Raw genomic sequence first — 15,174 nt, forward strand, 5'->3', positions numbered from 1 at the left:
GGCTAACATGGCAAAACATCCCGTCTCTACTGAAAAAAAAAAAAAAAAAAAAAAAAAAAAAAACAAATCAGCAGGGCATGGTGGCACACACCTGTAGTCCCAGCTACTTGGGAGGCTGAGGCAGGAGAATCACTTGAACCCGGAAGGCGGAGGTTGCAGTGAGCCAAGATCGAACCACTGCACTCCAGCCTGGGAGACAGAGCAAGACTCTGTCTCAAAAAATAAATAAATAAATAAGTCTCCAATAACAGTTACCTTTTGGTTTTTTTGCTTTTTTTTTTTTTGAGACATGGTCTCAGTTTGTCACCCAGGAGAGAATGCAGTAGGGTAAACACGACTTACTGCAGCCTCAACCTCTTGGGCTCAAGCAATCCTCCTGCTTCAGCCTCCCAAGTAGGTGGGACCACAGGCCCATGCCACCATGCCCAGCTAATTGTTTATTCATTTATTTTTATGTATTTTATTTACTTTTTTTTTTTTTTTGAGACAGAGTCTCCTTCTGTTGCCCAGGCTGCAACCTCCACCTTCCAGGTTCAAGTGATTCTCCTGCCTCAGCCTCCTAAGTAGCTGAGATTACAAGCGCACGCCACCATACCCAGCTAGTTTTTGTATTTTTAGTAGAAACAGGGTTTCACCATGTTGGTCAGGCTGGTCTCGAACTCCTGACCTTGTGATCCCCCTGCCTCAGCCTCCTAAAGTGCTGAGATTACAGGTGTGAGCCACTGCGCCCAGCATGTTTTTTTATTTTTGTAGAGATGGAGGTTTTGCCATGTTGCCCAGGCTGGTCCTGAACTCCTGGCCTCAAGCAATCTTCCTACCTTGGCCTCCCAAAATGTTAGGGTTATAAGCTTGAACCACCACACCCAGCCATAGTTATCTTTTATTAAGCATCTACTCTTTTCCAAGTCCTGATTGAAATGTTTTAAAATATGTTATCAAGGCCCAGTACAGTATCAAGCCTGTAATCCCAGCACTTTGGGAGGCCAAGGAGGTTGGATCACCTGAGGTCACAAGTTCAAGACCAGCCTGGCCAACATAGTGAAATCCCCATCTCTACTAAAAATACAAAAATTAGCCCAGTGTGGCAGGTGTCTATAATCCCAGGTACTCAAGAGGCTGAGGCAGGAGAATCACTTGAACCCAGGAGGTAGAGGTTGCAGTGAGCCAAGATTGCCCCATTGCACTCTAGCCTGGGCAACAAGAGCAAAACTCCATCTCAAAAATTAATAAATAAATAAATCATAAAATGAAATATATTATCAAGTTTAATGCTTCAAAATGACCCTATTAGGAAGGTATTGTTACCCCCATTAAGAAAGGGAACGGAGGCTCAGAGAGACAAAATGACAGAAACAGGATTCAACCCAGGTTTGTCTGCCTCTGAAGCCCAAATAATCATGTTATTTATTTCTGACTTCAGTCAATAACTGGTGTCCTCAGAGTAAGCTGGAAACCCTTGCAAAATGCTGAAAAGAAATCTGCCTCTCAGAGGGAAAGGTCCTAGACCATGACACCACTGCCACTTTCCCTTGCCCCCAGGACAGTGGAGAGATGCTCTAACTCCTAACATCCAAATGGCCTCCTGCGGAAGGCTATGACTGGTTTTACTCCCTCCACACCTCAAACAGATCAGGAACTGGGCTGCAAGTGCCTTATTACAGCAGGAACTACCCCTGGCAGTGAGTTTCACACATAAGTGCCCTGAGTTTATCCAGTGCTTTGGCTGAAGCATTCCAAGTGCCATTCGCTGATTAATCTTCCCAGTGCTCCTGTGGGGCAAGCTGGCAGTACTCTTGGCTGATTTTACAGAGCATTAGCTCCTTGAGAGCAGGAGCTATGTGGCCCCACCACACACAGAGGTTAGAAAAACAAGTAATGGTTGTGTGGCAAAGAAACTGAAGCTCTCGCTGGCGCGGTGGCTCACGCCTGTAATCCCAGCACTTTGGGAGGCCAAGGCGGGTGGATCACGAGGTCAAGAGATCGAGACCATCCTCGTCAACATGGTGAAACCCCGTCTCTACAAAAAAAAAAAATACAAAAAATCAGCTGGGCATGGTGGCATGTGCCTGTAATCCCAGCTACTCAGGAGGCTGAGGCAGGAGAATTGCCTGAACCCAGGAGGCGGAGGTTGCGGTGAGCCGAGATCGCGCCATTGCACTCCAGCCTAGGTAACAAGAGCCAAAGTCTGTCTCAAAAAAAAAAAAAAAAAAAAAGAAACTGAAGCTCTCAGCAAAGTGATTTAGACAGAGGTTGGGAACAGGTGACTGGTTCCCACCCTGGGATTCTACACTACTTCATCTGGCATCTTTGCATTGCCATTTAGTTGTCGTGTAGACTTGGGGAGTTATTTCATCTACCTGAGTCTCTATTTTCCCATCTGTAAAATGGAAAGCTAAACATCAAAAAAAAAAAAAAAGGATTTTTGAGGAACAAAGGAGTTAGTGTGCTTAACTCATGTACTGAACACATGTTAAGTATCAATAAATGTTAGCTAGTACTATTATTAGGTTGGTACTTGGCACTGTGCAATGAATAAATGGAATGAGCTTCGATACCACCAGCTCTGCAGTTTATTTCAAAATTACAGATTCTGCAACTTACCATTAGCTTTGCGATGTTGGACAGAGGTTATAACTTCACCAATGAACCTTTCTCTTCATCTATGAAATAAGATGATAACTCTAAAATAAAGAGCTTGAATGTTCTTTGTTTTGTAAGCTGTCAAGCACTATGCAGACCTTAACTGCAGTTTTAGAAAGAGCACAGGCCTTGCTATATGACTGTACAGGAATCCCAGCTCTGCCCCTTAAACGCCTCACCTCTCAAGTTTTCCTCATCTGTAATATAGGCATGGTGATCACATCTGTCTTGAGGTGTTGTGACAAATGAAGTGATTAAAGACAATATATTTAAAGTAGCTGGCGCGGTGAGAGGTGGTCCATAAATGTTGCTTCCCTACCCCTAACAAATAAGTCTTGCCTTTCACCTGAAGCAAAGGAAGCCGCAGGATTTGGTGGGAAATGTGTGGAACCAATAGCTGAGTTGATTCCTGGCTCTGCCGTTGTGTGGCCTTGAGGTTTCACTGCCTCTCTAAGCCTTCAGATTCCTTCCCTCTAACGCTAAGTATGCCTCCATTGCAAAGTTCTCTCAATACATAGGAACTACTAACAAATGCAGAGACAGGCCTGTGAAGCACTCTTACGGAAAAGACCCAGTTGCAAGGAGCAACCAAAATTTCCAAGCCCGAAACCAGATGGGGTCACGAGCTGTGAAATAAGCAATCCAGGCCCCACAAAGCTCAGAAGAGCGTGGGAGGTTTCAAGCCCCCTGTCTGGAAGCTGCCAGTGCACCGGCCTTGAGAAGGTCGAGAGACGACTCAACCCTCCCGCAGTGATAATCGGGTAGGAGGAGGCAAGGGGAGGGAGGAATGTACTATTCACCGCCCCACCCATCCCCTGCCTCTAATCTCTCTTCCGGAATTTTACAGCCCTCTCTTACTGGGGCGGGGCGGAGGGGGCAGGGCCCCGGCTCCAGCTGTTTGCAGGAATCCCCCGCCCCTGGCCTTTCCGCTACTGCAGGAAGCCCCAGACTTGTACCCTGAGCCTCTGCTGTTCGCTCTCTTCGGCCTCCCCGGGCACTAGAGCTTCCACTGTGTCCACTTTTAGGGGAGGGGAGAGAGTGGGGGCCGTGAATTCCGGGAGAAGGTCCGCGTGGGTCCGCGGGCGGAGGGCTAGCAGTCCCGATGCCTGGAAAGCTTCGGCTGGGGCCTGAGTAGATGGGAATGCGGCGGCCTCTGCGGGATCCTTCCCTGGGCGGATCCACAGACAGGATCCCCAGCTCCACGGTCGTCAAGTGGGACTGGATTTCGGTCAGAGAAGAAAACGACTTCGGGAACTGGCAACCAGGGAGAGGGAAAAGTTGAGAAACTTGGCTCAGCCTCCTTAGTTCATCTTTCACATGGGGCAACTGAAGCCTGCCCGGGACAGGGAGCTGCTCTGGGCCGCACTGAGCATCAGCCGGGGGACCCTACGTCGTTCCCTATCCGTGGAGGATTGGTTGGTTTCAAGACCCCTGCGGATCCCAAAGTCTGCGGATGCTCAAGTCCCTGTTATAAAATGGGCCTGGCGCGGTGGCTTACGTCTGTAATTCCAGCACTTTGGGGTCTGAGGCGGGAGAATCACTTGAGGTCAGGAGTTGGAGACTAGCCTGGCCAACATGATGAAACCCCAGTGTCTACTAAAAAAATAATAATAATACCAAAATTAGCCAGGCATGGTGACGGGCACCTGTAATCCCAGCTACTTGGGAGGCTGAGGCACTAGAATCTTCCCTTGAACCCAGGAGGCGGAGGTTGCAGTGAGCAGAGATCACACCACTGCACTCCAGCCTGGGCGACAGAGCTAGACTCTGTCTAAAAACTAAAAAATATAGCCGGGCGCGGTGGCTCAAGCCTGTAATCCCAGCACTTTGGGAGGCCGAGGCGGGTGAATCACGAGGTCAAGAGATCGAGACCATCCTGGTCAACATGGTGAAACCCCGTCTCTACCAAAAATACAAAAAATTAGCTGGGCATGGTGGTGCGTGCCTGTAATCCCAGCTACTCAGGAGGCTGAGGCAGGAGAATTGCCTGAACCCAGGAGGCGGAGGTTGCGGTGAGCCGAGATCGTGCCATTGCACTCCAGCCTGGGTAACATGAGTGAAACTCCGTCTCAAAAAAAAAAAAAAAAAAACTAAAAAATATATATAAAATGGTATATATTTGCATATAACCTAAACATATGCTCTCGTATACTTTAAATCATCTCTAGATTACTTACACATAATACAGTGTAAATGCTATGTAGTTGTATTGTTTAGGAAATAATGACAAGAAAAATGTACATGTTTAGTGCAGATGCTTTTTTTTTCCTGAATATTTTTGATCTCTGGTTGGTTGAATTCAGGAATACGGAGGGCCTACTGCGCTTGAGTGTCTGGCGCTGCCCTGCCTTCTGGCTTCCATTCACAGCATTTCCTGATACCCTGTGACTCAGTTTCCCCATTTGGCAGTTGGAAAATAAAAAGGATTTATTAATAACTGAAACTAGAGCTGTTGGAAGTGAAGCAACAAGTCTTCCTACACAACAAAGGGATTAGGAGGTAACGATGTTCACAGCTGACATTTATTGAGCATTTACTATGTGCCAGGCACTATTCTAAGCACTTGATATGTATTAACTAATTTAACTTTCATAATCCTAAAGGGTGGGAATTCTTGTTATCTCCATTTTACATTACTATTCCTATTATTACTCTATTATCCCCATTTCATGGAGAAACTGAGATAAACAACAGTGAAACCATTTGACCAAGGTCACCCAACACCCAACTGGTAGTATATGATAGAGCCAGGAGGATTTGAAATATTTTTCCAGGGCCCCACTTCCTCAACCACTGTGTGTCTGCCTGTCCTAATAAGAATGTGGTTACAATCTACCACATTCTGGATGTTGTTCTAACAGTGTGAACTCTTTTCATTATGTCAACCTCTTTCCGAGTGACTTAGATTATCTGCGCCTGTATAAATGTTTAATATATGCTATCTGACCAGTGATAATGTTTCTACACACTGAAACTTCAAAGTACTAGCTTAAACAGGGCAATCAAGGTCACATGTGAAAGTGAGAGGACTCCTTCCCCAATGGTGCACAGCTTTCTTTCTTTTTAATTTTTTTTAGAGACAGGGTCTGGAAGCGATCCTCGCACCTCAGCCTCCCGAATAGCTGGGACTGCAGGCACATGCCACAGCGCCTGCCACAGTTTTCTTAATTCTGCCAAGTGCTATGGCCAGAATCTTGACTTTCCCACCCATAGTGGGTGCCATTTTACCTAGTGACAACCTCGAGTACCCGTCTCCACATCAATGATCCTAACTTATCTGCTACTGTGTTTTCAACGATGCCAAAAATGTTGTCCTGCCCACTCACACATATCCCTTCCCCCTATATGTGTAGAAACTGCACAGTTGGAGGTTTCCTTCTTGGTTTGAAGCCAAAAATGATAGTTCATCTTTTGTTAAAATGCAAACATCACAAGAGAAAAATAAACTGGGCCTCATCAACTATTTTCATGTAATAAGAATGACATTACCAGGTCATGGCTGGGCGTGGTGGGTTACGCCTGTAATCCCAGCACTTTGGGAGGCTGAGATGGGCGGATCATCAGAGGTCAGGAGTTTGAGACCAACCAGTCTGGCCAATGTGGTGAAACCTCATCTCTACTAATAGTACAAAAAAAAAAATTACCAGATCCTTCCTTTTATTTATTTATTTATTTTAAGCCCAGTGGATTCCCAATCCTTCTTAAGAACGAGTTTTAGTAGGAGAGAGACCAGGACTATCAACTCACCCCAATTAGTATCTGAAAAGACCTTAGAAGTCATCTAGTGGAACCCCTCCTTTTATAGGCACATATAAAGAAAAAGAGTTTTTAGACCACTCAGAGATATTGAGGGTCTGAGAAGGGGCTAGGGGAAAACCATTATGGGAAAGGAAACAGAAGGGCAGGCAAAGGGACAAAAGATGAGATTAGCCTCAATGTCAGAAACCTTTCCTTCTTGAACTCCTGGGCTCAGGTGATCCTCCTCAGCCTCTCAAAGTGCTGGGATTACAGGTATGAGCCACTGTGCTTGCATAGAAACCTTTCCTTCTGGCCAGGCATGGTGGGTCACGCCTGTAATTCTTTTTTTTTTTTTTTTTTTATTCCCCTGGGTACAGGTGGGTTAGGGCTGAAAAGGGCGTTAGCCTTTTTTTTTTTTTTTTTTTTTTTTTTAACACGCCTGTAATTCCAGCACTTTGGGAGGCTGAGCTGAAGCAGGTGGATCATGAAGTCAGGAGTTCAAGAACAGCCTGGCCAAGATGGTGAAACCCTATCTCTACTAAAAATACAAAAATGAGCTGGTCATGCTGGCAGGCGCCTGTAATCCCAGCTACTAGGGAGGCCGAGGCAGAGAATTGCTTAAACCAGGGAGGCAGAGGTTTCAGTGAGCTGAGATAGTGCAACTGCACTCCAGCCTGGGTGACAGAGACGGAGTCTCAGAAAAAGAAAAAAAAGGCCAGGTGTGGTGGCTCATGCCTGTAATCCCAGCACTCTGGAAGGCCGAGGCAGGCGGATCATCTGAGGTCAGAAGTTCAATATCAGCTTGGCTGACATAGTGAAACCCCATCTCTATTAAAAAATTAGCCAGGTGTGGTGGCATGTACCTGTAGTCCCAGCTATTCTGGAGGCTGAGGCAGGAGAATCACTTGAACCTGGGAGGTGGAGGTTGCAATGAGCCAAGATTGCAACACTGCACTCCAGCCTGGGCAACAGAGTGAGACTCCAACTCAAAAAAAGAAAAAAAAAGAAATCATTTCTTCTATTTGTGCTTTTGTTTTGTTTTTTTTAAAGATGGGGTTTCACCATAATGGCCAGGCTGGTCTTGAACTCCTGACCTCAGGTGATCCACCCACCTTGGCCTCCCAAAGTGTTGGGATTACAGGCATGAGCCACAGCACCCAGCCTATTTGTGTTTTTAAAAATCTGACCCTGGCTGAGCATGGTGGCTCATGCCTGTAATCCTAGCACCTTGGGCAACCGGGGTGGGCAGATTGCTTGAGGCCAGGAGTTGGAGACCAGCCTGGCCAACATGGCAAAACCCCGTCTCTACTAAAAATACAAAAATCAGCCGGACATGGTGGCTCATTCCTGTAATCCCAGCCTCTTGGAAGGCTGAGGCACGAGAATTGCTTGAACCTGGAGGTTGCAGTGAGCCAAGGTCACGCCACTGCATTCTAGCCTAGGCAACAGAGCAAGACTCTGTCTTAAATAAATGAAGGAATGAATGAATGAATAAATAAATAAAATCTGTCCCCACTACTTTAAAAATGATATATGCATTTTATGATATTTTAATTATACTTTAATAAGGCTGCTAAAAAGACATGCTTCATACACATTTTTTAAATTACAGAGATGGATGCTTAATAAATCAAAAGTCTCCTGCAATGCTACCCAGAAAAAGAACCACTATTAACAATTTGGATTATATTGCCCTTCCTGATTTTTTTCTGTACATTCATATTTTTCTGTGTGTTTATATGTATGTGTTTTTAACAGAAATAGAATTATTTCCTTTAATAATATATCTTGGACAGTTTTCCATGTCAGTACATTTAGATCTACCTTGTTTTTTTCAAAGGCTACTTACACAGTATGACTGAACTATATATATTTTTTTTTCCAAGAGGGAATCTTGCTCTGTCACCCGGGCTGGAGTGCAATGGCTCAATCTCAGCTCACTGCAACCTCTGCCTCCTGAGTTCAAGCAATTCTCCTGCCTCAGCCTCCCGAGTAGGTGGGAATACAGGTGCGTGCCACCACGCCCGGCTAATTTTTGTATTTTTAGTAGAGACAGGGTTTCACCATGTTGGCAAGGCTGGTCTCAAACTCCTGACCTCGTGATCCGCCCACCTCAGCCTCCCAAAGTGCTGGGATTATAGGTGTGAGCACTGTGCCCAGCCAACTGAACTATAATTTATTTCACAGATTCCCTATTGGTAAATATTTAGGTTGTTTCCAACTTTTGGCTATTAGAAGCAGTACTGCGGCAGACATTTTTGCATATATATCTTGATACATCTTGGAGCACTTTTAGGGGAATTCTGTAGGATAAATTACCAGAGAAACTTCCTTTTAAAACAATATGCTTCATCAACTATAATTTTCATCTTATTCCAAATGTCCTGACATAAAAGCCTGTTCCTGATCAAATTTGCATAAAATGCTTAGTATATAGCACACATGAAACAATTATCAATTTCATGGCCATTGTTACCATTGTTTCATGATATCATTAATCCAGAGAATAGCTCATTCCTTCAGTCAACAACTGATGAGCTTCTGCAATATAATAGGTCTGAGGATCCAACAGTGAAGAGACATAGACCCTGCCCTCAAGAAGATGACAGTCTAGAAACTGATGGATGTCTCAACCAGCCATTATAACATCAAGAGATGAGTACTACAAGAATGCTAACTAGCCAAGTGCTGTGGCTCACACCTTGGTCTCAGCTGCTTAGGAAGTGGAGGTGGGAGGATTGCTTGAGTCCAGGAGATGGAGACTGCAATGAGCTATGATTGTACCACTGTACTCCAGCCTGGGTGACAGGGCAAGACTCCATCTCTGAAATAAATAAATTAATTAACTAATTAATTAATTAAAAGAAAGTAGTAACTGCAAGGGAAATAAGGGAATACATAAAAGAGACATCTAACCGTCCTGAAGAAGAAAAGGAAAGGACAGGGCTACGAGAAAGAAGCAACAGCTTGAATTATCCAAAGAAGGAAGGTAGTGAGTGCCCCAGCTATAAAAGGTATCCAAGCAGAGACCAAGATACCATCTCCAAGAAATAGTGGCAAGGATAGTAAACAAGATCGATGGTTCTCAAACATCTACTCTCAGACTGGTGGTAGCATGTGGAAAAAGGAAAAAAAAAATGTATAAAAGAGTGAATTATTTATTAAATGTATGTTTAAGGAACAGTCTTTAATTCTAAGAAGATATACCATTCCTTCCTACCTTTTTTCATATTAAAATGTGCTTTCTTTTGTGAAGCAGTGGTGGCAGTATATGACAGTTGTTTTTTTAATGTTCTTATTTAGCCAAACTGAAAGCTAGCAACCATATCTGGGTCTCCTTCCTCATTTTTAAAACTTTTAACTGTTGATGACCTCCAAAAGTCTGGGGATTTCTGAGCCAGATGACATCTAAGACTCTTTCCATCCCTGTGATTATAAAATTCTCTGCTCAATGGTGATTAAGGCCTGAAGCTAAATTAAGTTCAGAATCTGTGAGCCAAATCCTTTTCAACAGACCTAGGGTAAAAATAAATACATAAGTCTATGAGTAAGTAACAGAAAGACAACACTCTGATAGCCTCTAAAACACTTTTATTTTTTGGTTCCCAAACCACATAAGAGTACCTCAAGTTTCCATATAGATTTGCTCCCCCGCTCCAGGGAAATGTAGCAATGAAGAAGAGAGACCACAGAAATAACAGATAGAAGTGATATGGGAAAAAGCAATTTGGTGCAGTTTTCACAAACCTTTAAAATAGAGCAATTTAAGTGATGATGGGGTTTCATGACCAGCGGCAGCAGAGACTCTGATGGGAATGCTGGTATTTTTCGGGCATTTCTCTGAATGAGTGGGAAGGGAAGGAAAATGTTTTTTTTTTTTTTTTCCCTCCCCTTCCACTTATAAGAAAATGGAGGCAATGAAAAGCAAAAGTCTCCCATAATGTCCCATTAAGAGAAATGAATGAAATGCTTCTCCCCTGTAGCCAAATAGCACAAACCCTCAGACAGGCACTGGGCAGGCCTTGCCTGCCAATGCTGCAGAAACCAAGTATTCACCAACACACCTGGCACTGTGGTTACTATGGTGACTCCTCACCTTTTGCATTCCTTAACTTCAGGGTTGAGACTGGTTCAGGGCACATTTGAGTTTTCATATTTCTCCTTGGCTTCTGGAAAAGGAAAGAGGAGGGGAGGGGAAGGATTCTAAATCAGCTTGCCTGCTGCCTTGCCCAGCTTTTCAGCCTGCACACCTAGGTATCTCTAGGGGAGGGAGACCAACAGCAGGTGGAGGAAGTGGAAACGGCTCAGGTGGAGCCCAGCAGACCTAGGTTCAAATCTCAGCTCCTCAAGGAATACCCCCCTTTTTTTTTTCATTCAAACAACCCCTGGAGGCTGGTGGTTCATGTCTGTAATCTCCCCACTTTGGGAGGCCAAGGCAGATGGATCCTTTGAGGCCAGGAGTTTGAGACCAGCCTGGCCAACATGGTGAAACCCTGTCTCTACTAAAAATACAAAAATTAGCCGGGTGTGGTGGTACATGCCTGTAATTCCAGCTACTTGGGAGGCTGAGGCATGAGACTCGCTTGAACCTGAAAGGTGGAGGTTGCGGTGAGCTATGATCACTATAATTACGCCACTGCACTACAGCCAGGGTGAGATTTTGTGGTGTTTTTTCAGGCGGAGTCCCTCTGCCTCCCAGTCTGCCTCAGCCTCTCGAGTAGTTGGGATTACAGGTGCCTGCCACCGCGCCCGGCTAATTTTTGTATTTTCAGGTTTAATCATCTTGGCCAGGCTGGTCTCAAACTCCTTACCTCGTGATCCACCCGCCTCAGCCTCCCAAAGTGCTAGGATTACAGGCGTGAGCCACCATGCCCAGCCAGGTGAAAGTTTTTTTTTTTTTTTTTTTTGAGACAGAAGTCTCAGTCTGCTGCAAGGCACTAGGCTGGAGTGCAGTGGCACAATCTTGGCTCACTGCAACCTCCGCCTCCTGGGTTCAAGCAATTCGCCTGCCTCAGCCTCCCGAGTAGCTGGGACTACAGGTGCACGCCACCACGCCCAGCTAATGTTTGTATTTTTAGTAGAGATGGGGTTTCACCATGTTGGCCAGGATGGTCTCGATCTCTTGACCTCGTGATCCGTCCGCCTCGGCCTCCCAAAGTGCTGTGATTACAGGCTTGAGCCACAGCGCCTGGCCCCCAGGTGAAAGTTTTAATGTTCTATTAGCCAAACTAAAAGCTAGCAACCATATCTGGGTCTCCTTCCTCATTTTTAAAACTTGTAACTATTGATGACATCCAAAAGTCTGGGACTTCTGAGCCTCTTAGCTTTTCAGCCTGCACACCTTCTGGGCGAGATTCTGTCTCAAAAACAAACAAGCAAACACAAAAACAACCCCTGTTCTGGGTCAGGCACAAGCAAATACCAGAAATGGCTGTGAAGAGCTGGAGTTGCCCCCCGGAGAGCCAGCAGTACAGGGGGAAATTTGGCTCAGGAGATGATCAGAAGCCAGGATGAGAATTTACTTCCCTGGGGCAGGTGCTGCTTCTGTCACCTCTTGGGGACCGAGGAAACTGTGAAGCCCAGCTGCATTGAGAAGGACTCTTACAAGCAAGCCCATAAAATCTAAGCATAAGGGCATCAAACTTAAGGGTGAGACGCATTGCGACTTGTACTCTGACCTCAGGCAAGTCTGTTCACTTTCCCGAGCCTCAGTTTACCCATCTGTAAATCAAAGCTAATAGTAACTGCATTACTCTTATTGAGAAAATGACATCAATTAATACATAATGATGAAGCAAAGAGCAGACACACCTAAATCCACCACACCCTAACTCTCCAATGCCCAGCTGAGTGACTGGGAGAATTCTGAACTTTCATCTCTCTGAGTCTCAGTTTCCTTACTTTGTGAAAGGATCATCATAATCATAACTCATAAGGGTGTTTCTAGACTTAGAAAAGAGTATATATGTATGTAAACCACATAGCACCAGCATACAATAAAATGGTAGCTGCTTTTTTGTTGTTGTTTTGTTTTGTTTTGAGACTGAGTCTCCCTCTGTCGCCCAGGCTGGAGTGCAGTGGCACGATCTCGGCTCACTGCAACCTCCACTTCCCAGGTTTAAGCAATTCTCCAGCCTCAGCCTCTCGAGTAGCTAGGACTACAGGCACTTGCCACCCCGCTGGCTAATTTTTTGTATTTTTAGTAGAGATGGGGTTTCACCATGTTGGCAGGCTGGTCTCACCATGTTGGCAAGCTGGTCTCAAACTCCTGACCTCAGGTGATCCACCCACCTCGGCCTCCCAAAGTGCTAGGATTACAGGCATGAGCCACCACACCTGGCCCCCATGGTAGCTGCTTTTAAATACAGAAATGTAATTCCTGATCCAGAGCCTCATAGTCAGATTTTATTGTTGTTTTTATTTGTTTGTTTGTTTTGAGGTGGAGTCTCACTCTGTCACCCAGGCTAGAGTGCAGTGGTGCGAACTTTGCTCACTGCAACCTCCGTCTCCCAGGTTCAAGCAATTATTCTGTCTCAGCCTCCTGAGTAGTTGGGATTACAGGTACACACCACCACGTCCCGCTAACTTTTTGTATTTTTAGTAGAGACAGGGTTTCACCATATTGGCCAGGCTGATCTCGAACTCCTGACCTTGTGATCCTCCCACCTCGGCCTCCCAAAGTGTTGGGATTACAGGCGTAAGCCACGCGCCTGGCCTGTTGTTATTATTTCTTTAAATTTCTTTCTTTTTTTCGTTCCAGGCTGGTCTCAAACTCCTGGCCTTAAGCCATCCTCTCGCCTCTGCTTCCCCAACTGCTGGAATTACAGATGTGAGCCACTGCACCCAACCTATTATTATTAGTGTTACAGGTAGAGAGCCTGGCGCCTGGCTGACACTCCAAAAACTTTACTTTCCAGCCTTTTTGGACCCTTTCCTCAGCCCACCCCACCTTTGCCTTCTCTTCAGCTTTCAAATGTTGGCTACTTCCCTTGCAGGCCAAGGAGGTGTAGCTGGAGGCCTGTGTTCCTTCCACAGCATCCTCCTTTTCCCCTCAGCTGGGTGAAGGGGAGAGGGCTTGAGCCTGACCCAGTGGACTGCCCACGTGGCTCCCCTGGAGACCGAGGTAGGGGAAAAGGCAGAGAGTGCGTCAGTCTGATGCAATCACAGGCTTAGTGCTTGGCTCACTTCCTCCTCTTTGGGTGTTTACGGGAGCGGATTCCACAGGAACCCTTGGAAGTGTGCACTGACAACAGCATGGTGGGCAGACAGCACACAAAGTTGTCCCTGCTTCAGGGACAGTTCAGGAAGAAAGTGATACTGTGCCTGCCTGGGCCTCACGTGCCCTAGGCTCAGGGACATGGGAAAGAGATACCAGGTGTCGAACACAGAGAGAGGGGCAGGGAAGGAAGGCAGGCAGGGAGGAGGGAGGCATGACACAGGACAAACCACTGGCTGCTACCAGGGCCCAGTTCCAGACACAGCTCTGGGAGGCCGTGAATAGGCCCTTTATTTAAGCTGGGGTCGGGGAAGGGAGTCACAGAAGGGGATCTCAGGTGATAAGGAGCCTCAGAACAAGCTCAGGGGATCTTGTCCCTTCCTTCTCAGCAGAAATCCTAGCAGGGGAGAAGCTTCTTTTTAAGGACTTGTTTTCCAGCCATTTGCCTAGGATCTTCTTTTGGGAGGCCCCTCCTTAGTCCCACAGGCCTTGCTGGGTCACCTGGAGAGGTCCTAAGAGGTTAGGGACATGGGCTTTTGGCAGTCAAGTCTCAGCTCTTCCAGTGACTGGCTGGATGCCCCAGGCAAGTCATTTCACCCAACTCTCAACTTCCTTATGTCAAACAAGGATAATAACGAGTTGTCCACCCCAGAGACAAAGCCGGTAGGCCCTTAGAGCATTGCCTGGCAATGGTAAAAGCACTCAATAACTGTTAGATGTTGTTATTTTTATTAAGAATAAAGGCTTGGAGAGCATTCACCAACCACCCCCCACCAAGCTGGGGCCCAATTGTCCTTCTTCCTTCAGTATCTAATGACTGTTTCCCAGCTATCGGAAAGGAATCCAACTTCCCCTCCCCCAGAGCTGTGAAACTGAGTAGCAAAGCTTGCTCAAGCTCCTGAGTCATTCAGCAAAACCAGCCCAAGATAATCAGCGGATCAAGGAAACTAGATGCAGAGTGGGGAAAACCCAGCTGCAAAGCTGGGGCCCTCTCTCAGGGCAATTCCCTCTGCTGGCCCCGCTGGTGAGCTTTCACTTCAGGTTCACAAACAAGACAACATCTTCCCAGGCCCTCCTGAACCCAAAATAAGGCCTTAGCTACACCTAGGTCTCTAGACAGCAGCCAGGCCTTTCCCTGGAGTCTTGTTTGACACAAACTTTTTGCCTTTGGGCAAACTCTCTCCTTTCCTCCAAATCCCAGGCCTCAGGAGAGTGAAACCCTTCCTCCCCTGCTCACTCATTTCTCAGTCCCTGTCATCTGACTTCTGTCTGGCCACTGAACTGTCTCTCATCACACTCACTGATGATCTCTTCATCACCAAATCCAAAGACTTTTTCCAGGCATTTCTTTCTTTTTTTTATACAATTTTTTTTTTTTTTTTTTTTGAGACGATGTTTCACTCTTATTGCCCAGTCTGGAGTGCAGTGGCACAATCTCAGCTCACTGTAACCTCTACCTCCTAGGTTCAAGTGATTCTCCTGCGTCAGCGTCCTGAGTAGCTGAGATTACAGGCGCCCACCACCACGCCCTACTAAATTTTGTATATTTAGTAGAGACTGGGTTTCACCATGTTGACTAG

General features: G+C 46.0%; 1 protein-coding gene across 1 annotated transcript; it reads right to left on the reverse strand.

Annotated features, from left to right (window-relative positions):
- Positions 1 to 2,680: 2,680 nt before the first annotated feature.
- On the reverse strand, positions 2,681 to 13,991 carry LOC116529184 (wiskott-Aldrich syndrome protein homolog). Its single transcript, XM_032246729.1, has 3 exons — positions 13,976 to 13,991; positions 10,475 to 10,547; positions 2,681 to 3,894 (listed from the first exon to the last, which is right to left on the reverse strand). The coding sequence occupies exons 2-3, from the start codon at positions 10,481 to 10,483 to the stop codon at positions 3,433 to 3,435; spliced, it is 471 nt and encodes a 156-aa protein (XP_032102620.1). The 5' UTR covers positions 10,484 to 10,547; positions 13,976 to 13,991; the 3' UTR covers positions 2,681 to 3,432.
- Between the last annotated feature and the right edge of the window lie 1,183 nt (positions 13,992 to 15,174).

This window comes from Sapajus apella, unplaced genomic scaffold (genome assembly GCF_009761245.1).
Source record: "Sapajus apella isolate SASKATOON/1434 unplaced genomic scaffold, GSC_monkey_1.0 scaffold62, whole genome shotgun sequence".
In the NCBI taxonomy this organism is placed as follows: domain Eukaryota; kingdom Metazoa; phylum Chordata; class Mammalia; order Primates; family Cebidae; genus Sapajus; species Sapajus apella.